Source organism: Tursiops truncatus, chromosome 6 (genome assembly GCF_011762595.2).
Source record: "Tursiops truncatus isolate mTurTru1 chromosome 6, mTurTru1.mat.Y, whole genome shotgun sequence".
Lineage (NCBI taxonomy): Eukaryota > Metazoa > Chordata > Mammalia > Artiodactyla > Delphinidae > Tursiops > Tursiops truncatus.
Genome location: NC_047039.1, coordinates 48,050,458 through 48,071,055, shown reverse-complemented (window position 1 = coordinate 48,071,055; position 20,598 = coordinate 48,050,458). Strand labels below are relative to the sequence as shown.

Here is a 20,598-nt window from a genome sequence, read left to right as displayed (position 1 = left end):
GCCAGTCCCCCTGCTCTGCACACAGCCCAGGCTCGGGCCCAGGCCACATCTTCGTTGTGCTTCTTCCAGTTTGAAAACTTGGATTGGTTTCCTGTTAGAATTTCAGTTTCCCTAAACTAGATAGGAACTATTTTCACTTGCTGAGATTTAATGCTATAACCTTCTTATCACTTCTTTCCTTTTCTGCCAAAGTCAAGGTTAAAGAGCCAGGTTTGCATGCCTCCTCAGCATGACTCCCTGTTCAAAAGCAGTAGGATCATGGAAAAGTAATTTTTTTTTTTTTTAATTCCAAAGTCCTTTCTCCAGATTATGATACTAACTTTGTGAAAATGTTAGTGGTTCCCTCTGGGCTTTTTTTCTCTAGGCACTTCTCAAGGTCATTGCAGATATGGCCATTGTTGATTAGTGGGAGGAAGAAAGCCTTTTTGGAATTTGGATATTGTCCTACATTCTAGAGAAACTCAGAGCAAAACCAAGTTCTCCCTAATGTGGCTTTTCTCGGTGGGGAGGCGCTGGAGGCTGTTGAACAAACTCGTATGAATGCAGAGCCCTCTCGTTTACTGTGACATGCCTGTGGATTTAAATTTGTAGCAGGGCTTTTCTCTAGGATATAAAAAGAACTGCAGTCCAGACTAATTCAAAGAATGTGTGAGGAACAAGGCTCTGCTCCATTCTTGGAAACTTACAAAAAACCCTCTTTCTCTTTCTGTATATAAATAAATCTTGGGAAGCACATTGAGCAGAAAAGCAAAGAAAGTTACAGAACCTGAAATTCAGACTAAAAACAAAACAAAAAAATACTTCCTTAAATATCTCTGAGGGCTGATTTTGTTAGAGGTTTTAGTATTAGTATTAGTCTGCTGGAAGAATAGCCGGCATCTGCAGGAGGCACAAGTGCTGGGATTTAGATCGATAGAGAAGAAACCAGGTCCCTGCTCCAAAGAGCTACCACTGTGGGTGCAAAGCAGGGAGAAAGCAGGTGGTCTGTGGCTGGAATGTCTTCCAGCTGGGGGTTCATATGACACTCACGAAGAAACCAATCCAGAAACAGTGGCAAGTGAGCTCATGAACTACACCGAAGCGCCCAGCACAGGACAGGGTGGCTGAGCCCTGAGCACATCCTGGGACGGCACTGGGCCACGGTGGCAGGTGGGATGAGGACCCTCCCAGTACCCGCGGTCTCCTGCTTGGGGCTTCTCATCCTGTCCTCTTGTTTGCTTGCGGACTGCAGGTTCATCCCAGAGGCCTGGTCGGCCTGCACGGTCACCTGTGGTGTGGGGACCCAGGTGCGAATAGTCCGGTGCCAGGTGCTCCTGTCTTTCTCTCAGTCCGTGGCCGACCTGCCCGTTGACGAATGTGAAGGGCCCAAGCCGGCATCACAGCGCCCCTGCTATGCAGGACCCTGCAACGGGGAGGTTCCCGAGTTTAACCCGGAAGAGACAGGTGGCCTCTTCGGTGGCCTGCAGGATTTCGACCAGCTCTACGACTGGGAGTATGAGGGCTTCACCAAGTGCTCCGAGTCATGTGGAGGAGGTAAGAAGGGGGATCTGGCTCAGATCCTCGCCACCGGCTTGTCCTTTTTCTGTAACTTCTCTCTCTGCTTGCAACTGTGTCACGTGATTGCCTCTAGTCCAAGAATGATAAGTAGGGGGAGGAAGCCATTCTAAATGTAAAGCGGCCTGAATGAAGCACAGATGTATTTCTCTTTGGGCTTGAGCAGCTTTTAGACTGTCAGCTATGAGTAGCCATCACAAGTAATGCTTTTACTTTTAGTTGTCATTCTGACGTTTTGCAATATATCTTAGCGTATCTGACTGAGGAACAAAGTTGACACTGACCTGGCAACGCTCTCAACATTTACTTTTATTTATCTATGCCCTTGCCTCTGCGCATGTGCTATGAACCAAGACCCAAGATGACAAGCAGACTGCTGTTCCCAAGGACAGGGTACAGCCAATCTGATTTACTCAGCTGATTCCCAAAGTAATATCTATTGACAAAGGGAAAGGGTGTATAAGGGCAATGATAACACTGTGGTTACCTAGAACTGGAAAGAATGTAAAGAATCCTGACCCCACTGCCATTTTATAGATGAGAAAACTGAGATACAGAGAAGCTGAGTGACTTTTTCAAGATCACACAGCTAGTGAGTGACATTTGGGACTAGGCCTGCTGTTCATTTCTCTGCCAAGGGTCTTTTTTCACCATACCTCACTTCTTTAAGCACTTAGAGAGTTCCTGAAGCTTTCTCATTGAATGAATATTATTTAAATAATGTTCAATGTTTCCATGTGTATTGACCTGGTTCTCTTAGGTCTAGTTCATGGTGATAACGGATTCAGTGATTTTTCAATTTCAGGTGTTAGTAATGGAACTGTAGTGGGAGAAGAAGGCATTTTAAATCAACAATTAATTCTTAAAGATTACGATCTTTCGTACCACTGTAGAAAATGCATTAGATGCGTGTCGACACTGTCTCCCGTGTCTACTCCCAAGAGAGATTTTGATAGGTGAGGAAACGCTAGCTGACTTCCCATCAAATCCCTGTCACTGGCTATCAGTAACCCCTGTTGTCACATTAAGGATCTGCATTCCCAGCAAAGTTTCTTACTTAATTGGTATAAAAATATCTGTATTAAAATTATTTCCCCAAACTGTTTTCTAAACCATGACATTTTGGAAACTCTTTTATAAAAGCATCTTTTCTCATTACTGGGAATGTCAGAATACATGTGCCCAAATTGTTCATGCGTAGTTGAAAAGGAATGGAACAAGTACGAGCAGAGAAATCAATTTTCTCCATTAGGTCGCTTCATAAGCATTTAATAGTCTTGACCTTGAGGTTCTCGTTTTGTTTCTAAGCCTTCCAATTTCAAACCATGGAGTTCTTAAGTGTTTTCATGGAGAGCCTATTATTTTAAAACCTAGAATTTTCCATCTGATTCTGGAAGACAGTTTCTTGGAACTCCGCTAATCCATGTCCTGTGGTGCCCTCCACTCACAATGAGGACATCTTTTCTTCCATGCTTAATGAGGGAGGAGTATTAAATAAGCTTTGGTGATCTCTGAGCCCCAGCAGGAGCTCAGAGGCCAGGTGGAAAGGACACAGCAGTGGCTACAGTTGCTTCTTTCCGACATAGTGAATGACTCAAGAGTTCAGATGGTGTGTGTTTATCTCCACTTTCCATGATCATATTCCCAATTTCCATGATCACCTGAATTGAACAATCATGATCTTTAGTCTAAAATGAATGTGCTTTGAATAAGATTATTTATGATCTCTCAGTTATGATTCTCAGCTATAAGTCAAGCCATGAACTTTATGAGCAGATGGGAAAAATGATGCTGTAACGGAATATATAAATGACCAGATACCTTTCTCTTTAAGATTCTAACCATGCTGCTGATCAACCAGGGGTATAAAATTCAAAGCGTAGAGAGTATGTGGAATGTCTTTCCTTTAAAAGGTTTTCAGAAGCTATTGATCTGGAAATAAGAGTTGTATATTTCATACACAAACGATGTCGGCTTGTAGGAACTGAGCATCTTTGTATAACATAAAGTGTACATCATTTATATCCAGTTAGGTCTTTATCTGTCGACAACTGTGCACACTTACCTACAGTTGTGTCGCTGTGCCGAGGTAATATATCTATGCCTAAAATGTTAAAAGTTGAAAATTCCAAAGTGGTGAAAATATGCTCGGGTCCCATGGTGCATATGATGCCCAAGCACACTAAAAAATCATTTTGGTATACGGGATATGTATATTTTGAAGTCATTGTTTGGCAGTAACATTTTATGGTACTACCAACTTTGATCTTTCACTAAGCTATAACCCACAAGGTTGAAGATATTTTTAATCATTCCTGCTGAAGCCAATCAAAAATCTGCAGGATTAACACATAGATTTTAAATCAATTTGGGGTTATAAGACCAGTCTAGCTAATTTTATTGTTCTTGCAACCTCAAGAGATGAAATTGGATAGACACAAAAGTAACCTTTCACCTAGCAGAGGTAGCAACCAGAAGGAACTAGTTAGTAATTTAGGCTGTAGTTGATGGCTGCGTTTCCCCAAGCTGTCATCAAATATCATGTAACAATTTTGCTATTCTGGGAGATATAAACACCGAAAATCCCATTTTCTGGAAGATTGTAAGTGAGCCTAACCTGTTCAGATCTGTGTCCTGTTGTCTCACTAACATCTCCTGGGCATATTTTAATTTTCCATATGTGAACGGATAGGTGTAGTCAAGGAGGGTAGATTTGAACCTGAACAGCTTTATTGACCTCCTTCCTAGATGGTAAAATCGACGTTAAAATCTAGCCGAAGGGGCTTCCCTGGTGGCGCAGTGGTTGAGAGTCTGCCTGCCGATGCAGGGGACGCGGGTTCGTGCCCCGGTCCGGGAGGATCCCACATGCCGCCGGAGCGGCTGGGCCCGTGAGCCATGGCCGCTGAGCCTGCGCGTCCGGAGCCTGTGCTCCGCAGCGGGAGAGGCCACAACAGTGAGAGGCCCGCGTACCGCAAAAGAAAAAAAAAAAAATCTAGCCGAAGGAAAACTTGAAATTGATTTCAGCAAGTATAAAAGGTGAAATCCTGTGCATCTTGCTCCCTTTTCCTTTTGAGTCCTCTCCTTTTGCTTCTGTCAAGAAAGGAAAACTCAGAATCGGAAAGGACCATACATACACGTGTGTTCTGTGTTGGTTTAAAACGTCCTTCTCAGTGCAAAAATTAGCCCATTTGGGAAATAGCACAGACTTGATGAGCTATCTTCTCACATCCCGGCCCGACTGCCCTGAGTCCAGTATACTGTGAACTGACAGGTGAAGTTTTCACACGTCTTCCCTCTCCAGCTTCCCACACCCCCATGCCAGGGCTGCTCCCTCACGCCACGTTGCTTCCTCCAGGCCCCCATTCCTTCCCACCGCCCCTTGGCCCAGATTGCACGCTCTGCTTTGGAATGCCCTGCCCTTTAGGCATCTCATGCATTAATGCCACAAAAATTTCTTGTGTGTTGACCACAGGGCTGGTCCCAGATCCTCCTTCATTACGACGGAGCTCTGCCCTTAGCCTCCCGCACCCCCCATCTAGGAATGCTATGACAACAGACCCTGAATGCAGTGTTGCAGAGGCCGAGGGCATCCTTCTAGAAGACGTTAGATTAGAAGGTAGTAACTCTAGAATGCTTCTTAATCTCAGCATTTAACCAACCCGAAGGTGACTTTTATCCTGAGCTAGGATTATTGGCTGGGGTCATGTAACTGTGTTCTGTGTATCTCAGAAGATTACTGATGTCATTTTAGAAACTTTAACCCTTGCAGTCCCATTCCATGCAGTCCTGAAAGGACCTCAGTTCTGTAAACAAGGATTTCACAAAGTGGAAACAGGTCACGTTACTCATACACCCCCAATACATGCCCTGCCCCAAGCAAGCCTTTTCAAGTAAGGCAGGTGACAAAAGCCCTGTGGTCACTTCCTGCCTCGGGGATTGCCAACTCAAATTCATAAGCTCTTCAATAGCTGACTAAAGCCAAAATATATTTTATTTTAGAGTAACATTTAGAATCTCTGGAATACTACCAGGTAGACAAATGAATTGAAACCTTAATTTCAAACAGAATCACAGCTCTAGATTCTGTATGGAACAGTTCGCCTCATCTAGCGCCTTGTCATCATGACCTTAATAATGCCGACTGTTCTGGTGGGAAGTATCCATGAAGAGATCAACAATTTCTTGTGAAGTGTTTTGCTATATCATCATACCATGAATTTCAAGTGGCTCACTCCAGCTGCAACCAGGAGGACACCCTGGAGTCAGCATTCCAGAATATGATGGAATATCTTGAATGTCTAGCATAAATCTCAAATGCTTCACCCTGAACTGGCCGTGATATATTTAAGTTAAATTTTTGAAGCTCGTAAAAGGCTTAGAAAAAAGAAAGCTGACAGGGAAAATATTGTGACTGATTTTTTTTTGTGTGTGTGTGTGTTTGATTTGTCAGACTTCCTAGGAAAAAAGAAAGGCGATTGTGATTCAGGCTTTAAAATGTCACTTTTTAAATGGTGGCTTGCTGAGTGACCTCTCGAAGTCAGTGTAACGTCACCTTGGAAAGCATTAGCCTGTTGATTGGGGTGATAACTTCTTGGGGAAACGCAGGGTAGATAGGAGGAGGGAAGCGACAGGGCTGAGAAGTGATAGGTCTGTCGTACTATATTAGGTACTATCTGATGAAGCAATGCAGAAGATTTTAAAAAGAAAATGTATGTGTATTTATATATAAAACTAGTATATGGATTGTCATACATACTCTGCTATAACTGCATACAAATATTTAACAACACAGAGGTACATTTAGATGTACATATCTTTATATATATAGCTATGAGTGACTGAAAGCAAATTATCAGGAATGTCCTGTCTCTCTTCTTCTTTAAACTGAATTCTGCTGAGATGATTCCAGACACATGTCTGGTTTATTCCTGAAGATCTCCAGCAGATGTAACATCCTCTTAGTATTTTTGAATGTTAGCGTTGTCAGTCATTAAAGCTCCAGTGCTAAGGCACAGCCACTACAGTTTCACCATTTATCAACTGTATGACCTTGACAAGTTTTTTCACCCTTCTAAGCCTCAGTTTCCTTATCTGTAAAATGGGGATAAAAGCGGTGCTTGCCTCATGGAGTTGTTGAGAGGATTGAATGGGGCATGTCAGGATCCTAGCCTCAATACTTGGCTAATAATGTTCACTCAGAGGATTTTTGCTACTGCTTTTATGACTGGGAAGCAGGATGAAACGTCTGGATATTACATTAAATTTAATATAATTTAACGATATTCAATTCATTTGACCAAATTAAAGGTCCATTCATGATAAAAACTCTCAACAAAGCGAGTATAGAGGGAACGTACCTCAACATAATAAAGGCCGTATATGACAAGCCCACAGCTAACATCACACAAAACGGTGAAAAACTGAAAGCTTTTCCTGTAAGATCAGAAACAAGACAAGGATGTCCATTATATCTGGACACGTGGTTACATGTGTCCCTGTCCCATGAAAGCTTCCGTGAGAGATCCTACACCCCACCTTGGAAGAGCCAAGTAACTGTACGCCAGTCGCTCCTCAAACTCCTGTTTTACTAGGTCTGTAGTTAGGGGCATGTGGGTGACAGTGGGAACATTGTCTTCCATGGATGTCACTCGTCATTAGGCATCTTGTTCTCTTTCGTTGTTCCAACTTGCCAAGCTGCTCTAGGTCACTAAAGAAATGAACCCGAATCAGAAGGAAACCAGCAAAGCCCTAGATGCAAGGCCCCAGAAGCACAGCAATTTACAGAATGCTGGACATTCAAACACGGCTCTGGGCCTGCCTTCCAAATACCGTCATCTCCTGTTGATTAGAATACAATGTGTGAAGGTCTTGGGGTCATTACTTTGGTCAACCTGCTCTCCTTCTGCTTTAAATTATCCTGTTTCAGCACTGGCGGCTGCATAGCCGGGTGGCATCTTTTTAAGCATTTCAGCAGTGCTGGGAGCAGCCTCCCCACTTTGGCGGAGTTGCCCTCCTTAAGGGGCACAAACTTCTGAGTGCTCTCTTCAGACGGCTCGATGCCTGACGAGATGGGCAGCCCCGGACTCTCAACTGCCTGACACGCAGCGAGTCCTCCCAGTCGCAGAGACCTCCCACCAGCTGCCCTGTCTACAGTAGCTCACCGCCCACACACCCACTCTGGCCTTGACAGTGTGATCTGTACACAGGTGTCCAGGAGGCGGTGGTGATCTGCCTGAACAAACAGACACGGGAGCCCGTGGATGAAAACCTGTGCGTGACCAGCCAGCGGCCGCCCCAGCTCCTGAAATCCTGCAGTTTGGATCCCTGCCCGGCAAGGTAAGAGGCGCACTGGCCGCCCTGCTGCCCAGGAGCATGTTCATAACGGGGTACGTCTGTCCATGGGCAAGACCAGAACGCTTATTGTTACCCAGTGTTTTGAAAACCAATTAGCGTCAGTTCAAACTTTTAGTCAAATCCACTTGAATTTAATTGAAACCAGGGCTTCGGAATTCCAGCCCAGTGGTCCAGGGTGCAGAAGCTCATGCTCTGTGCACTGAAGCAAAGCCCCGTGGTGTGGCTGGTATGTGCACAGACCCCACTGCTGCTTTCTCCTGGAGGGAATGAGAACTGACTACAGGCTTTACGGTCTCTGCCACCTTTCAGCCTGTGCCCCGAGCCCTCCCACCCTGGTAACAGATTGGCTTGCGGATTGCAGGAACTGAAGGATCTGGGTGGTATAACTGACCCACCATGAAATCTATATGCACACACAGCATGCGGATTCATTATAGCATGATCGGGGGTGTGCGTCTGTCATTCCACATGCATAAAATCAATTAGAGCATATCATTGTTCAGCCCTGCCTGGGTCTCATTATTATCCAACCTTGAGCCTTAGTTCATCAATCCAGTCACTGCTTCAGCCTACGCAATGTTATGGGGTCTTGAGAGACTTTCCTTCATACACGTGTTTGGAGCAAGTCTCCCATCTCATCTATGATTCTGGTTTCAAAGGGGAGACATTTAAAGAAGCAAAGCCAGACTTTCAAGTCTGCTGATGGGCTGAAGAATGTTCCCGGATCATGTCCTACATACGGAGAGCGTTGCTATTTCTGAAGGGTATTTCTTCTGTTTCTGCAAGGTATCATGGGAGAAGCAATGTGTTGCCTACAGGAATTAACGATAGTTTTCTGGTCGGGCTAATGCTGCCTGTCTTACTTCTCAGCCAACTAGATGCCTTTCTCGGGGACTTAGAGGATACAGACTGCAGGCCTCCTCGGATCATCTCAGGGCACCATCCCACAGTGACACTCTCCTGCTCATCACCAGAGTTATTCTGTATATTAGTCTGAAGGGTGGGCCTGGCTTCCCTCTTCAAGTGCAGAAATGACGAGGGCCACTAGTGCCGTATTCTCCAAGGCAACCAGAAAATCAGTTAGCCACTGCTGGGGGCACTACCCCACCCATGGGAGTAACAGCGTAAAATAGAGTCAAGAGCTGGGCCAAGAAAAACCTAGATCCAGTGCATAGAATATTGAGACACCTCTTTTTCTCTCCCTGTGCACATCTCTGTCCCGACCTCACTTTATCAGTGAGTCTAAGACCTTGCTGCATGGGCAAGGGATCCAAACCCCTCCATTTGACTGCAGTCTCCTTAATAGGAAGCAGCAGAAGACGTACAGCAGGGACAGCCTGCAAGGGCCTTGGCTGGCAGGTCAGGAAGCCTGGCCTCTCATCCTAGCTCGGCCACCCGCTAGCTGTGTGACATTGGGCAAGACGTCTGCCCCTTCTGTTTCCGTATCTGCAAAATAAATTAGCTGCGCGAGATAATCTGAGGTCACCACGTCCTGCTCCAGTAATCCCATAACTCTTCATGGCTCTGTAGGCAGGAGCGTTGGACTGCTGTTACTGCTGCTTTGTGCTGATGATTGAAATCATTTCTGTTCTACTTATTTACCGTCACTTTAAAAACAAGCATGAGGGTCTTTCTAACCACATTCCAGTGGTGTAATGACATCCAAATGCTGTGATGAGCTGAGGCATGGCCGAGGAGTCAGTAGCTGGGACAGACTGCACATCTTCTGGGACTTACAACCCCTAAACCTCTCCCTTCCTGGGGCAGCAGAAGGAGTAGGACACAAGACGTTACTTCCCACCCTCCAAGTACTGATTACGGTTAAATTAGATAAGCTTAATTTACAACCTTTTTATTGTCTCCAGGACAAGGACTCTTTTGGACTTAACGTTATTGCATTTGCTCCAGGTCAACTCTGCTTTAATGTCCACCAGCGAACCGTCAGACTGACAGGCTGGATGTCTTACTGCGCGCAGGCATGGTTTTCTTGGGCTAACTATACGTAGCTGAGTGTTTGTAGAATGATGCTAATTGAAACAACAAAGGGGGCCAAAGTGGCCTGATGTGACTCACTCTCTTTACCTCCCATCCAAGAGCCAAAACAGAGTTTCATCTTAAAAATGAGAAGTGTATAGAGGTGCGTCTCCTGTGGAATATTTCAGTCTGACATCGGGGAAGATCCCTCCTTCGGAATGTTGATGTCAGATGTGTATGAAAGAGGAAATGTATTAGTAGGGGCATGGCAGTGTGTCGTTTTCCCAAGCACCTTCTATTCATCTGGGACTCATTTAAATCTTTAATTCACAATTCTTATTGTGCGTGGATCAGTGTTCCCTGCACATTGACAGTGATCCCTGTATTCCCTGATGGGCTGCCAGTTTAAAAAAAACCATAGCATTTTCTGTGGGATATACAGAAATGATGTTCTGAGTCTTGGTCACTGGGCCTATGTCTCTAAGAGGTGGCATTGGTTAAGAGAAGTAGCTTTTCCAGGAAGTTATTTGTCCTACTGAAAGGAAGCTGCTTTTCTTCTTGTGTGTGATATCAGATCACACAGAGAATACCACAGACGCTAGAGGGAACGTCCTATCTGGGCAATGTTTCTGAGATGAAACTCACCTTCTGATTTCCTCTGTGTGATCGACAGAGCTGGTATCAGAAGCACATGTCCAACTTTCACCAGGTTCAGGCAGATCTATTCTCATGCCTGGCTATTCACAGCAGGAAGGCCGTGTTCTCAAACACGAGGTATTTTGATTGTACCAATTTGTGTGTGCACATGGACTGCCTGCATTTTTTAGGACACGTAAAAAAATAGTAGTCTCTTGGAGAGGACTAGATTTTTTTAATGCAGATTTAATTTTTTATTGAAGTATAGTCCCTTTACAATGTTATGTTAGTTTCAAGTGTATAGCAAAATGATTCAGTTTTATGTATATATAATATATATATATACACACACACACACGCATATATATACGTATTCTTTTCCAGAGTCTTTTCCATTATAGGTTACTACAAGATTTGAGTATAGGTCCTTGTTGTTTATTTTATATATAGCAGTGTGTATCTCTATTTTCTATATAGTAGTGTGTATATATTAATCCCAAGCTCCCAATTTATCCCTGCCCCCCCATTCCTCCTTTGGTAACCATTAGTTTGTCTTCTACGTCTGTGAGTCTATTTCTGTTCTGTAAATAAGTTTGTTTGTATCGCTTTTTAGATTCCACACATAGGTGACATCACATGATATTTGTTTTTGGCTGACTTAACTTCATTTAGTATGATAGTCTCTAGGTCCACCCTTGTTGCTGCAAATAGCATCATTTCATTCTTTTATATGGCAAGTCATATTCCATTGTATATATGTACCACATCTTCTTTATCCATTCATCTGTCAGTGGACGTTTAGGTTGCTTCCTTGTCTTGGCTATCATAAATAGTCCTGCTATGAACATTGGGGGTTATCTATCTTTTCGAATTCGAGTTTTCTCCAGATACATGCTCAGGAGCGGGATTGTTGGATCCTGTGGTAACTCTATGTTTAGTTTTTTAAGGAACCTCCAGACTGTTCTCCATAGTGGCTGCACCAATTGACATTCCCACCAACAGTGTAGGAGGGTTCCCTTTTCTCCACACCCTCTCCAGTATCTATTATTTGTAGACTCTATAATGGTGGCCATTCTGACCAGTGTGAGGTGGTACCCCACTGTAGTTTTGGTTTGCCTTTTAGAATGAGTGACATTGACCATCTTTTCATGTGCCTGTTGGCCATCTGTATGGAAGAGGACTAGATTTTAAAGTCCTTGCTCTCAGCTTTATGTCTTAATCCTCCTCTCTATCCATCCAGCGTCTAGCATACTGTCTGACACGAAGTAGGTGCTTATTAAGTGCTTATTGAATAAATGAGTATAAGGACTATAGGGTCAAATTTTTTCCTTAGCAAAATGCTTCGCCCCTAATAAGTGCGCTCTCTCCCCTCCATCCTTCTTATCCTGTCCCTCCCACCCAACAGATGGTGCTGAAAATGTTATTATTAGTCTCTTCTTTACGTTTAAGGCTTTACGTATCGATTTAAAACATAAATAGCCTTCAGATAAATAACCCTTTACGTTAGCAGCCATGTATGGCAAAGTATCCTCGGAGTAAGAATACGAAGACAAGCTTTTATCAGAGGGGAGAGTGGACACCCAGGGAGGGGTTTGATGGTCGGGAGCATTGGAAGGTAGTACAGCGAGGCCAGGTATTAATCCCTTAACGACCTGACCTACCATTGGCCAGAAGCAATTAGGACCATGTTTGCTTATGAGCTGACAATTGTGAGAATTTTGCATCCAAGTTGATAGCAAAGAAGGTATCAGTACACGGAAGAAAAATTATTTTAGGTGCCTTTACCACCCTCTGAGTAATCTGCGTCTAGAAGCCCCCCAACCCTGCCCACCTTCACTGGTGGGTTAGATCCATGTAAGGGAAGAAATATCCAAAAAGGAGCTAAGATCAGTCATTAGGAAAGTGGTCAGCCTCCTGTTTCTACTTTAAAAACTAAGTATTAGAGCTCTACAAGCGATACATGAATATTCTCATTCTTTGACACTCAGGCACAGCAGAAGTTGTGAAGAAAGAAAGGCACATTCTCCCCTTTCACCACCACGCTCTACAGCTCCACACCCTTCTTCTCCCACAGAAAATCACTGTTAATGGTTCGGTACTTTTCCAGACCTTTTTCCGTGCATTTGTATATATACATGAACATATACAAATGTATGAGATTTTCTTCCCTTTGTAAATGAGATCGGATTATGCATATTGTTTGGCAACTTGATTTTTCCCTTAATAACATGCACTAAACATCTTCCCCGTCCCTGAGACCACCAAAATAAAAACCCGCAGGTAGATTAAGACCTGTGTTCAAATCCTGCTCTGTCACATTTAGCTATGTGACCTTCGAGAGCTCATACTCCTTTTCGGATCCTCAGATTCTTCATCTCTAAAATAGGATCATAGTAGACACTTAGAAAAATTATTTCTCTTCTCCTTCCCCTTTCATTTTTGGTGAGAAATATTTTTAGTTTGTATTCAGGACTTCAATTTGATTCAATTTTCTCTTTTATTCAACTACGTCTTAATAATTAAGCTTTACTGACCATCTCCCTGGTTTATAATAGTTATGACACGAGCCGCCAAGGAAAGCCAGAAAGCACTCCCTTAAAAGAAAAAAGAAAAGGAGTCTGACTGTTATTAATTATAAACATTTGATAGCTCGGCCAGCGTGTGTTGAAAAGATTTGGTAAACGTACGTGGAGGAGGGGAAAGAAGTACGCAATGAAAGCCAGATGGCTGAAAATGAAGGAAATTCCAGGCAATTTCTGCAGCTTTGTTCTAACATACTTTTTAAACTAAACTTTTATTTCTCTGCAACAGAGAACAGCTGAGTGGTGCAGAATAGATAAACAGTGAAGGGGGGGGAAAGAAGCCCATAATTCCAGGAATAGTACTTGGTTTCTGCCCCCCACCCCAATCCCATTCCCTTTTCTCCGACCTAGGGTGGTTCCTAGGACCAGCAAGAAGTATAAAAGAAGTTTGAGGATCCCTATCTGAAACGAGAAAGTTAAGGAAAAACATCTTAAAGATCACAGAGTGTCCTCTTTAAAAGCAAACTGCAGAATGCCTATTTTATTGTACACTAACAAAATCCATGCAGACCAGCAGCAAATGATTTCCAATTCCGAATTTTCTTTTATATTAGCCTAAAATGGCCACAGCAGAAGGTGTCGCCCTTTTACACGACCGTGTTTTAATTTACTTGATGGAGTTTTCAAAGCTTTCCAGGAACCGGCCCCTTTGACAACTTGTTTTAAGGGTTACCGTTTCAACATGCTCTCTAAATATTGGTTTATCTTTTGCTGGGTTCCCAAAGTTTCCATATGCTGCCTTTTGTCCATGCTAACTTTTAAGTGCTCAAAGCAAAAGCACACCAAAGCTCACTGACGTCCACAGAAATTGAGTCCAGATTTGGAGGCCGTGTTCAGACGTCCTTAGAAATCTAATACTACTACTATTGTCATCCTCTTTGGGAAATCCAGATGCATAATTATACTGTCTCTCTCTTTTCTTCCACTGATGGACAGAAGAACCTACCAAGACCTGTTCCTTAACAGCTGGGCCTGATTGGCTCAGTGGCAGCCTCTGCTATTTCTCTACCCAGGAATGTGCTGGCCTAGTGATCAGAATTGTCCCCAGCAGCATTTTGACATCAACAAGGGTAACCATCACATGTATGCTTGCATTGGGGCTTAAATCTTCATTTCTCCTAATGAGAGCCCTCTCCACGGTTACACATCACCTGTTATATCAACCACAGACCTCTGTGAAATGAGCTTTGCTGGTATTAGAAGTTACCAGCATAGATTTAGCTGTTGCATGAATCTGGGGTAAAAATCGAGGGATTGGCTCTACCTTCTCATCATGTCACTTGATGAGGGAAGCTTTCCTTGTTTCTTAACATCGATGTGGTTGGACAGCCTTTTAGACCACATAATTCTGCCTGGACTCTGACAAAGTCGTTATACAAACCATGGACTGAAATTAACCCTCTGCACGACAAAAAATACAGCAGAAAGTGTGTTACATCTCAATTCAGTAAAACATAAAAATGCACTGGGCATCTTCATGCACAGCAGTCTGCTTGTATTTGGTCCTCAGAAATGACTAGAAGACAAAACCTGTTCTAACAGAGTTACCAGCTATTGGAGGAAGATTTCAAAACAGTAACTTCTGTGAGTGAGGCAAGCACAAGGTCCTGTGGGAGCGTGAGGCTGAGGGGAAGGCTTCCTGGCGGAGGTGACGCCTGTGCTGAATCATAACGCATGAGCAGGAGTTACCCAGGTGAAGAAGGGAGAGAAGAGATGTTACAGGCATAAAGAAAAACATGGACACAAAGGAAAGGACAAGAAATGGAAGCTAGTGCTAGAGGGTGGGCAGGGACCAGCTGCAGGATAGCCCAGTACGCTAAGTTAAGTTGTTTGGACTTTACGTCCTATAGGCAATGGAGAGCCATTAAGGGGAGTTAAACAGGGGAGTGGAACAGTCAGATTTGCTTGGAGAAAGATGACTCTGGCTGCTCATCCAACAGAGCTAAAGTAGTAACAGTGGCTAGCTTTTATTGCCTCATAGGCATCTGCTGTTTTTCTCATGCAGTGTCTCAGATAAGTAGTGTACTCTGTGTATCCTACACCATTCCGTTTTCAGTGAAATTAATAAAGACCTCTTGTCCTAGGTATGTTAGCATTTTGTAGGCCTCCACATTCAACCCAGGATGATGTGGACTCAGCCCATACACCTGGCAGGAGGAGAGAGCTCCAAGGAAGGGTATCACAAAGGAAGGAATGAGAGGTGCGGCTCAATGATCCCTGAGGCCCTTCCAGTTCTGACATTTTGTGGTTCCTTGAAGGTTATGATAATTATCCACAGAACTGAAGCTTTTCAAGAAAGAAAGAAAAGGTGAATTATATTAGGAAAATACCTTGAGTCAAATTTAAGTCCCCAAGACAAAGCACCTCTATAAGTCACAAAACAGGAACTGGCTTTAACTATAAATTAAGAAGCCGTGAGAAGTCTACAGGGGACAAGACTTATATTTCCATAAGAAAAATGTAGGTGAGAGCTTTCAGGCAGCAAGGATGGTGAAACACTGAAATGATGAACATTTTTAGAATACCTTAATGTTGTTTGTTCATATGTAAAAGGATACAAAATGTTCTTCATCCCTGGATTTAGAATTTTACAGTGCTCTTTACTATAATGCCTTAGAACTAGAACTTGTCTTCATTCAACCTCCATTGAACAAATATTTATTGAACTACTACTTTGTGCCGGGCATTGTGCTGGGGATACAGGGGTGAACAAACCCACCTTGTTCCCTGAAACAGGTAAAGCCAGAGTTTGGGGAATGGTCCTGGAGAAGCCATTACATTTTTTTAATCTTGGGTACTACCCTCCTAAGTATAGTTATTAAACTAAACAACCTCCTGCGTTCTTCACTGCTTTAGGAGCTGACATATCTGTACCAGTCATCAATCCCATTGCTCCTAAGCACCATGGGGATGGAAATATCACCACCAGGTAGCTTTCTGCTATGGGTATGGTGATGAAACATTGGAGTTTTACAGTTCACAAACCTTCTAGCTTACAAATCTCTCAGCAGAAGTAGAGTGGAGACTCCCAAAGTAAATCTTGTCTACTATATATATATTTTTTTTTTTTTTTTTTTTTTGCCTTTCCCTATAATCCAGTGTCTCTAACGTACTGAAGTAACGATTTAAAGTCAAGCAATGATTCAGCCAAAGCTTTGAAATGAGAATTATTGCTGCCTAAGTGTACCCGATACCTTCTTTGGAAATTTTGAAAGAAGGCCTCGCGCAATTTGAGATGAAGAGCTTTTCTGTGACCTCAGAGTTAGAAATCTGCTCTGTTGCTGTGTTTCTTAAACTTGGAAAACAGAGAAGTAGGGAAAAGACTGGAGAAAGAGATAGAGACAAAGAGATGTTTAGGCAACATAAAGATGAGGGAGTGAAAAAGAGAATGCTCTGATGTGTGCTCAGTAACCTGGGGGAGAATACCGTTCAGAAACAGTTCTTCGATCTGGAAATATTATTCCCATCATGGCGCCAGTCCAAGGTCAGGAAGTTCTTGGGTTATCTGCCACACTTACAGAAAGATCTGTTACAAAGCAGAGTCCAGCTAACTACTACGTTTCCTGTGGTGAATCAGTGTTCTTCCTTTATTCTTGTCTTTGCCATTTCTTTTTTCTTCATCATTGTGCCTAATTAGCTCTACCAGGAATGCAAGGAATTTTGTTTGGTGTTTGTGTGAGTGACACAAAAAGGCCTAGAGTGATTGTCACTGGATTAACACAGCTTCCAGACCCACCAGATGCTCACTGCTTTTTCATGGGGCTCCTAGGGTATTTTTTTTTTTTTTTGAAGTTTGAAAGTATTCTCTTTTTAAAATTTTTATTGGAGCATAGTTGATTTACCATGTTGTGTTAGTTTCAGGTGTACAGCAGAGTGAGTCAGTTACACATATCCACATATCCACACATGTTTTAGATTCCTTTGCCGTATAGGCCATTATAGCGTATTGAGCGGGGCTTCTAGTCACTCCACTGGTGGAGTGACTATCTAAGGGACCTAGACAGACACAAACACAGGCGATTGGCTCTACGTTAGAACCGTGGAAGGCGGTACATTCTCTGTCACGCACTGCTATCGACTCTGGTTCCCAAGTGGATAGACACAGCCGCCTTTCTGGGTGGCCAGAGGTCGCTATTCATGTCATGCAAAGAGCCACAAAGGACCCTCCGCCCAGGTCGCATAGAACTTGACACTTATTCCACTATTAGCAATGGTGATAAACACCAAAGCCATGGTTTGCTTTGATGGTGTGCCTCTGGTAGTTCATTATCATCTTAGCATGATTTTTTTTTTAATCAGACACCATATTTTTCCTAATAGGAATCTTGGCAATACTTGGGGTGACTTCAGGATAAGAACCAAAGGAGACTTGGCATTGCCAGAGCTAAATATTCCCCACTGGGAATCAGGAGAAGGCCCGGAATTAGGGAGAAATCGTGGGTTTTGAGGTCAGATAGATCTCGGCTCCTTTATTTGCTTTGTGGCGTTGGGTTGGCTCCTTTAACCTCTCTAAGACTCAGTTGTCCTCAACTGTAAAACAGATATAATTGTCTGAACCAGGGGGAGGAGAGGTTGTAAGGATGGTCACATTCAAAAAACACTCAGCCAGTTCCTACCTCATAGAGTAGATGCTCAAAAAAATAAGGATTTGGGCTTCCCTGGTGGTGCAGTGGTTGAGAGTCCGCCTGCCGATGCAGGGGACACGGGTTCGTGCCCCGGTCCGGGAAGATCCCACGTGCTGCGGAGCGGCTGGGCCCGTGAGCCATGGCCGCTGAGCCTGCGCGTCCGCAGCCTGTGCTCCGCAACGGGAGAGGCCAGAACAGTGAGAGGCCCGCGTACCGCAAAAAAGGAAAAAAAAATAAAATAAAAATAAGGGTTTGCTATCCCTCTTAGTTCCCTATTCAGGAAAACATATCATATAAAAAGACCTTCATGTTTATTTCATAGTCATTGCAGTTTATTCCTTCATTTTCTTAACCAGCTAGTGTGGGAGCAGAGTAATGGGGAGGGTGTGGATAGAACCGAGCTTCAAGGCAGCTTTCTGTACAGCCTTTGCCCCATCCCTTGGGCAGTTCTAGAACAGAAGGCAGAGCAGCTGGTGCTCGTGGGTTCCATCACTCCTGCAAAAGGTAGCCGTTGTTGGGATATTCCATTTTATTTTAACACCTAATCCAACAAGGTGTGTTTTGTAAGAACAGCAATGAACTGATGAAGCGGGAGCAGAGGGGTCAGAGTCCAAATATTCCTAAAAAGTTAATATCCTGTGTGACATGATTGAAGGAAATAAGGCCCATGGGCAAGTGAGGCACGAGTCCTGGAAATGAGCAGCTGTGTCCCGATGGTTGGAAAAGCCTGTGAGAAGTCAGGGAGAAATCAGAAAGCTTACATAAATAGTGTTATTCCTACCCAATTGTCTCCTCAAATACTTGTGGGAGAGAGAAGGAAAGAAAAGATGAAGTAAAATCCAGCCCAGGGTACAGACAAGTTCAGGGCATCTTGCCCCCGCATCCTCACACATCTTCATGGGCCGTCTTTGATCAGGGTAGGGTTTCCCTAATAGCTTCCATTTATTGGGAGTTTACAGTATGCCGGGCACCGTGTTCATCTCTTCCCATACATTATTTTGTTTAATCTTCCCCACAGCTTTATGAGGATTTACTATCCCTGTCCTAACTTTACAGCTGAGGAAACTGGGTCTTTAGCGGGATCGTATAACTAGCCAGCAGCAGGTTCATATTTGGAACAAATTATGTTTAATTCCAAAGTTGTTACTAAAGAGCTTATGCTTCGCTCTTTGCCTCGATTAATGATGTTTACACAGCCTCCATTCCTCCCTCCTTATCTCTCTCCATCCCTTCCTCCCTCCTTCCACCCATCCCTTTATCCACCCATCCCCTATCCTATTCTAGGCACTAAGCTCTAGGTATGGGAATTACCACAGTGAAAAGAACCAGTCCTCCTAGCCCCACAGTAGTTTATAGCCTAGTGAAGATAACAAAGGGAAATTTACAGGCTCTTCTTTCTTTATCTCCAGCAGTTAGCTTTCATCTCATACCTCAATTGCCAAGGGTAGAACTAGACTCTTGGTAAAAGCTAATTCTTAAGGGATAGTGAAAAATTCTTTTGAACATATGCATCTCAGGGCAAAACGAAATATAGAGGAAATAAATGAACCATGCTAAAAGGAAAATCAAATAGACCTAAAGTGGATTTCTTAAAATCCAGCACTGAGTCATTCGGTAAAGCACTCAGTTCCTAAGAAAACATTTTTATAAAGAAATACTGAGTCATCCAGAGAGATGCAGCCCAGGCTTATGAATCTGGAAGACATTGGTGGCTACCTTGGACCTTTGCATCTTTGCCACTGCTAACAACCACTGGCTTAGTTTACGCTTAGCTGATGGCCTGTTTGTGTTGTAAATTACCAACATCATTACTCTCTTACACACACACACACACAGACACACACACACACACACACACACACACACACACACACACTTCTCTTTCCCCAGGGTGGGTCCCTACCTCCTTTTCCGTGCCACTCTCTTCTCTGAGAACCTCTTTCCTAGTACCTCTTTCTTCTCTCCCCCAGAGACTTAATCCTAATCACCTTGCCCTCTTACTACCCAAATTCCCAAATGACCTTTCTCTACCACTGTGCCAGGACCCCAATTCTTTCAGCTCTTTTTCTCCCTGCCCGCACCCCGGCCACCAATTCATTCAGTTCAACTCAACTTAACAGTTAGGAAAACAGAACTACCTAAGCTCATTCACACTAAGGTATGAGTGACGGATCCCCATGCCGTCATTCTAGCCTTAAGAGCACGGGCTTGGGAATCGTACAGATCTGGGATTTTGCTCGCTCACTGGCCTTGAGCAGATGGTTTAACTTTTCAGAGCTTCAGATCCTCTGTCTTTAACTCTTGGATAATTGTTGTGTGGATATATACGTTGAGTGCTTGACATAGCAGCTAGCACACGTGAAGCACTCAGTGAATAGTCATAGGTATTGGCTGTGTCGTTTGTGTGTGTTTTGTTAAATATATATCTCTGTAAGAAGTTGTGCCTGGGTTGGAGGATGTGGGTGGATTTGTATGTGCTTTAAGGAACTGGGGCTCTCCACTTTTTTCCTTAAGGAAGGAGGGGGAAGCTCTGTTACAAAGGGAAGGGGCTGTCCAGTCTAATCCAAGAATACCTGCCCCTTGACTATATCTCATTCAATAAGCTCTAGCCCCCAGGGAGAGGGAGCATTTTCTGCTGGTGAAGGGAAAATCCAGCTCAATTAAGCACACATTTATTAAATCCTTGCTGTGTTGCAGGCCCTGAAGAAACACACAAGTCTGGGACATAGACCCCGGGGCCAGGCACTAACAGCTGATTGGGAGGTCGGTACACAAATAGATCTTGACAATGCGTAATCACGATGGCCATAGCAGAGATGTGGATGACTGTCTTCTGGGAACACTGAGATGAGTCACCTCCTCCAAATCGGGGA

At 43.7% G+C, this 20,598-nt stretch overlaps 1 protein-coding gene across 2 annotated transcripts in view; it reads left to right on the top strand.

Moving 5' to 3' along the window:
• Positions 1–20,598, top strand: part of ADAMTSL1 (ADAMTS like 1) — a 469,150-nt gene that overhangs the window by 230,970 nt on the left and 217,582 nt on the right. For both annotated transcript variants that reach the window (XM_033858059.2, XM_033858057.2), the window contains 2 exons: positions 1,232–1,533; positions 7,761–7,890. In XM_033858059.2, the coding sequence (XP_033713950.1) occupies positions 1,232–1,533; positions 7,761–7,890 (432 nt within the window). The remainder of the gene's footprint in view (positions 1–1,231; positions 1,534–7,760; positions 7,891–20,598) is intronic.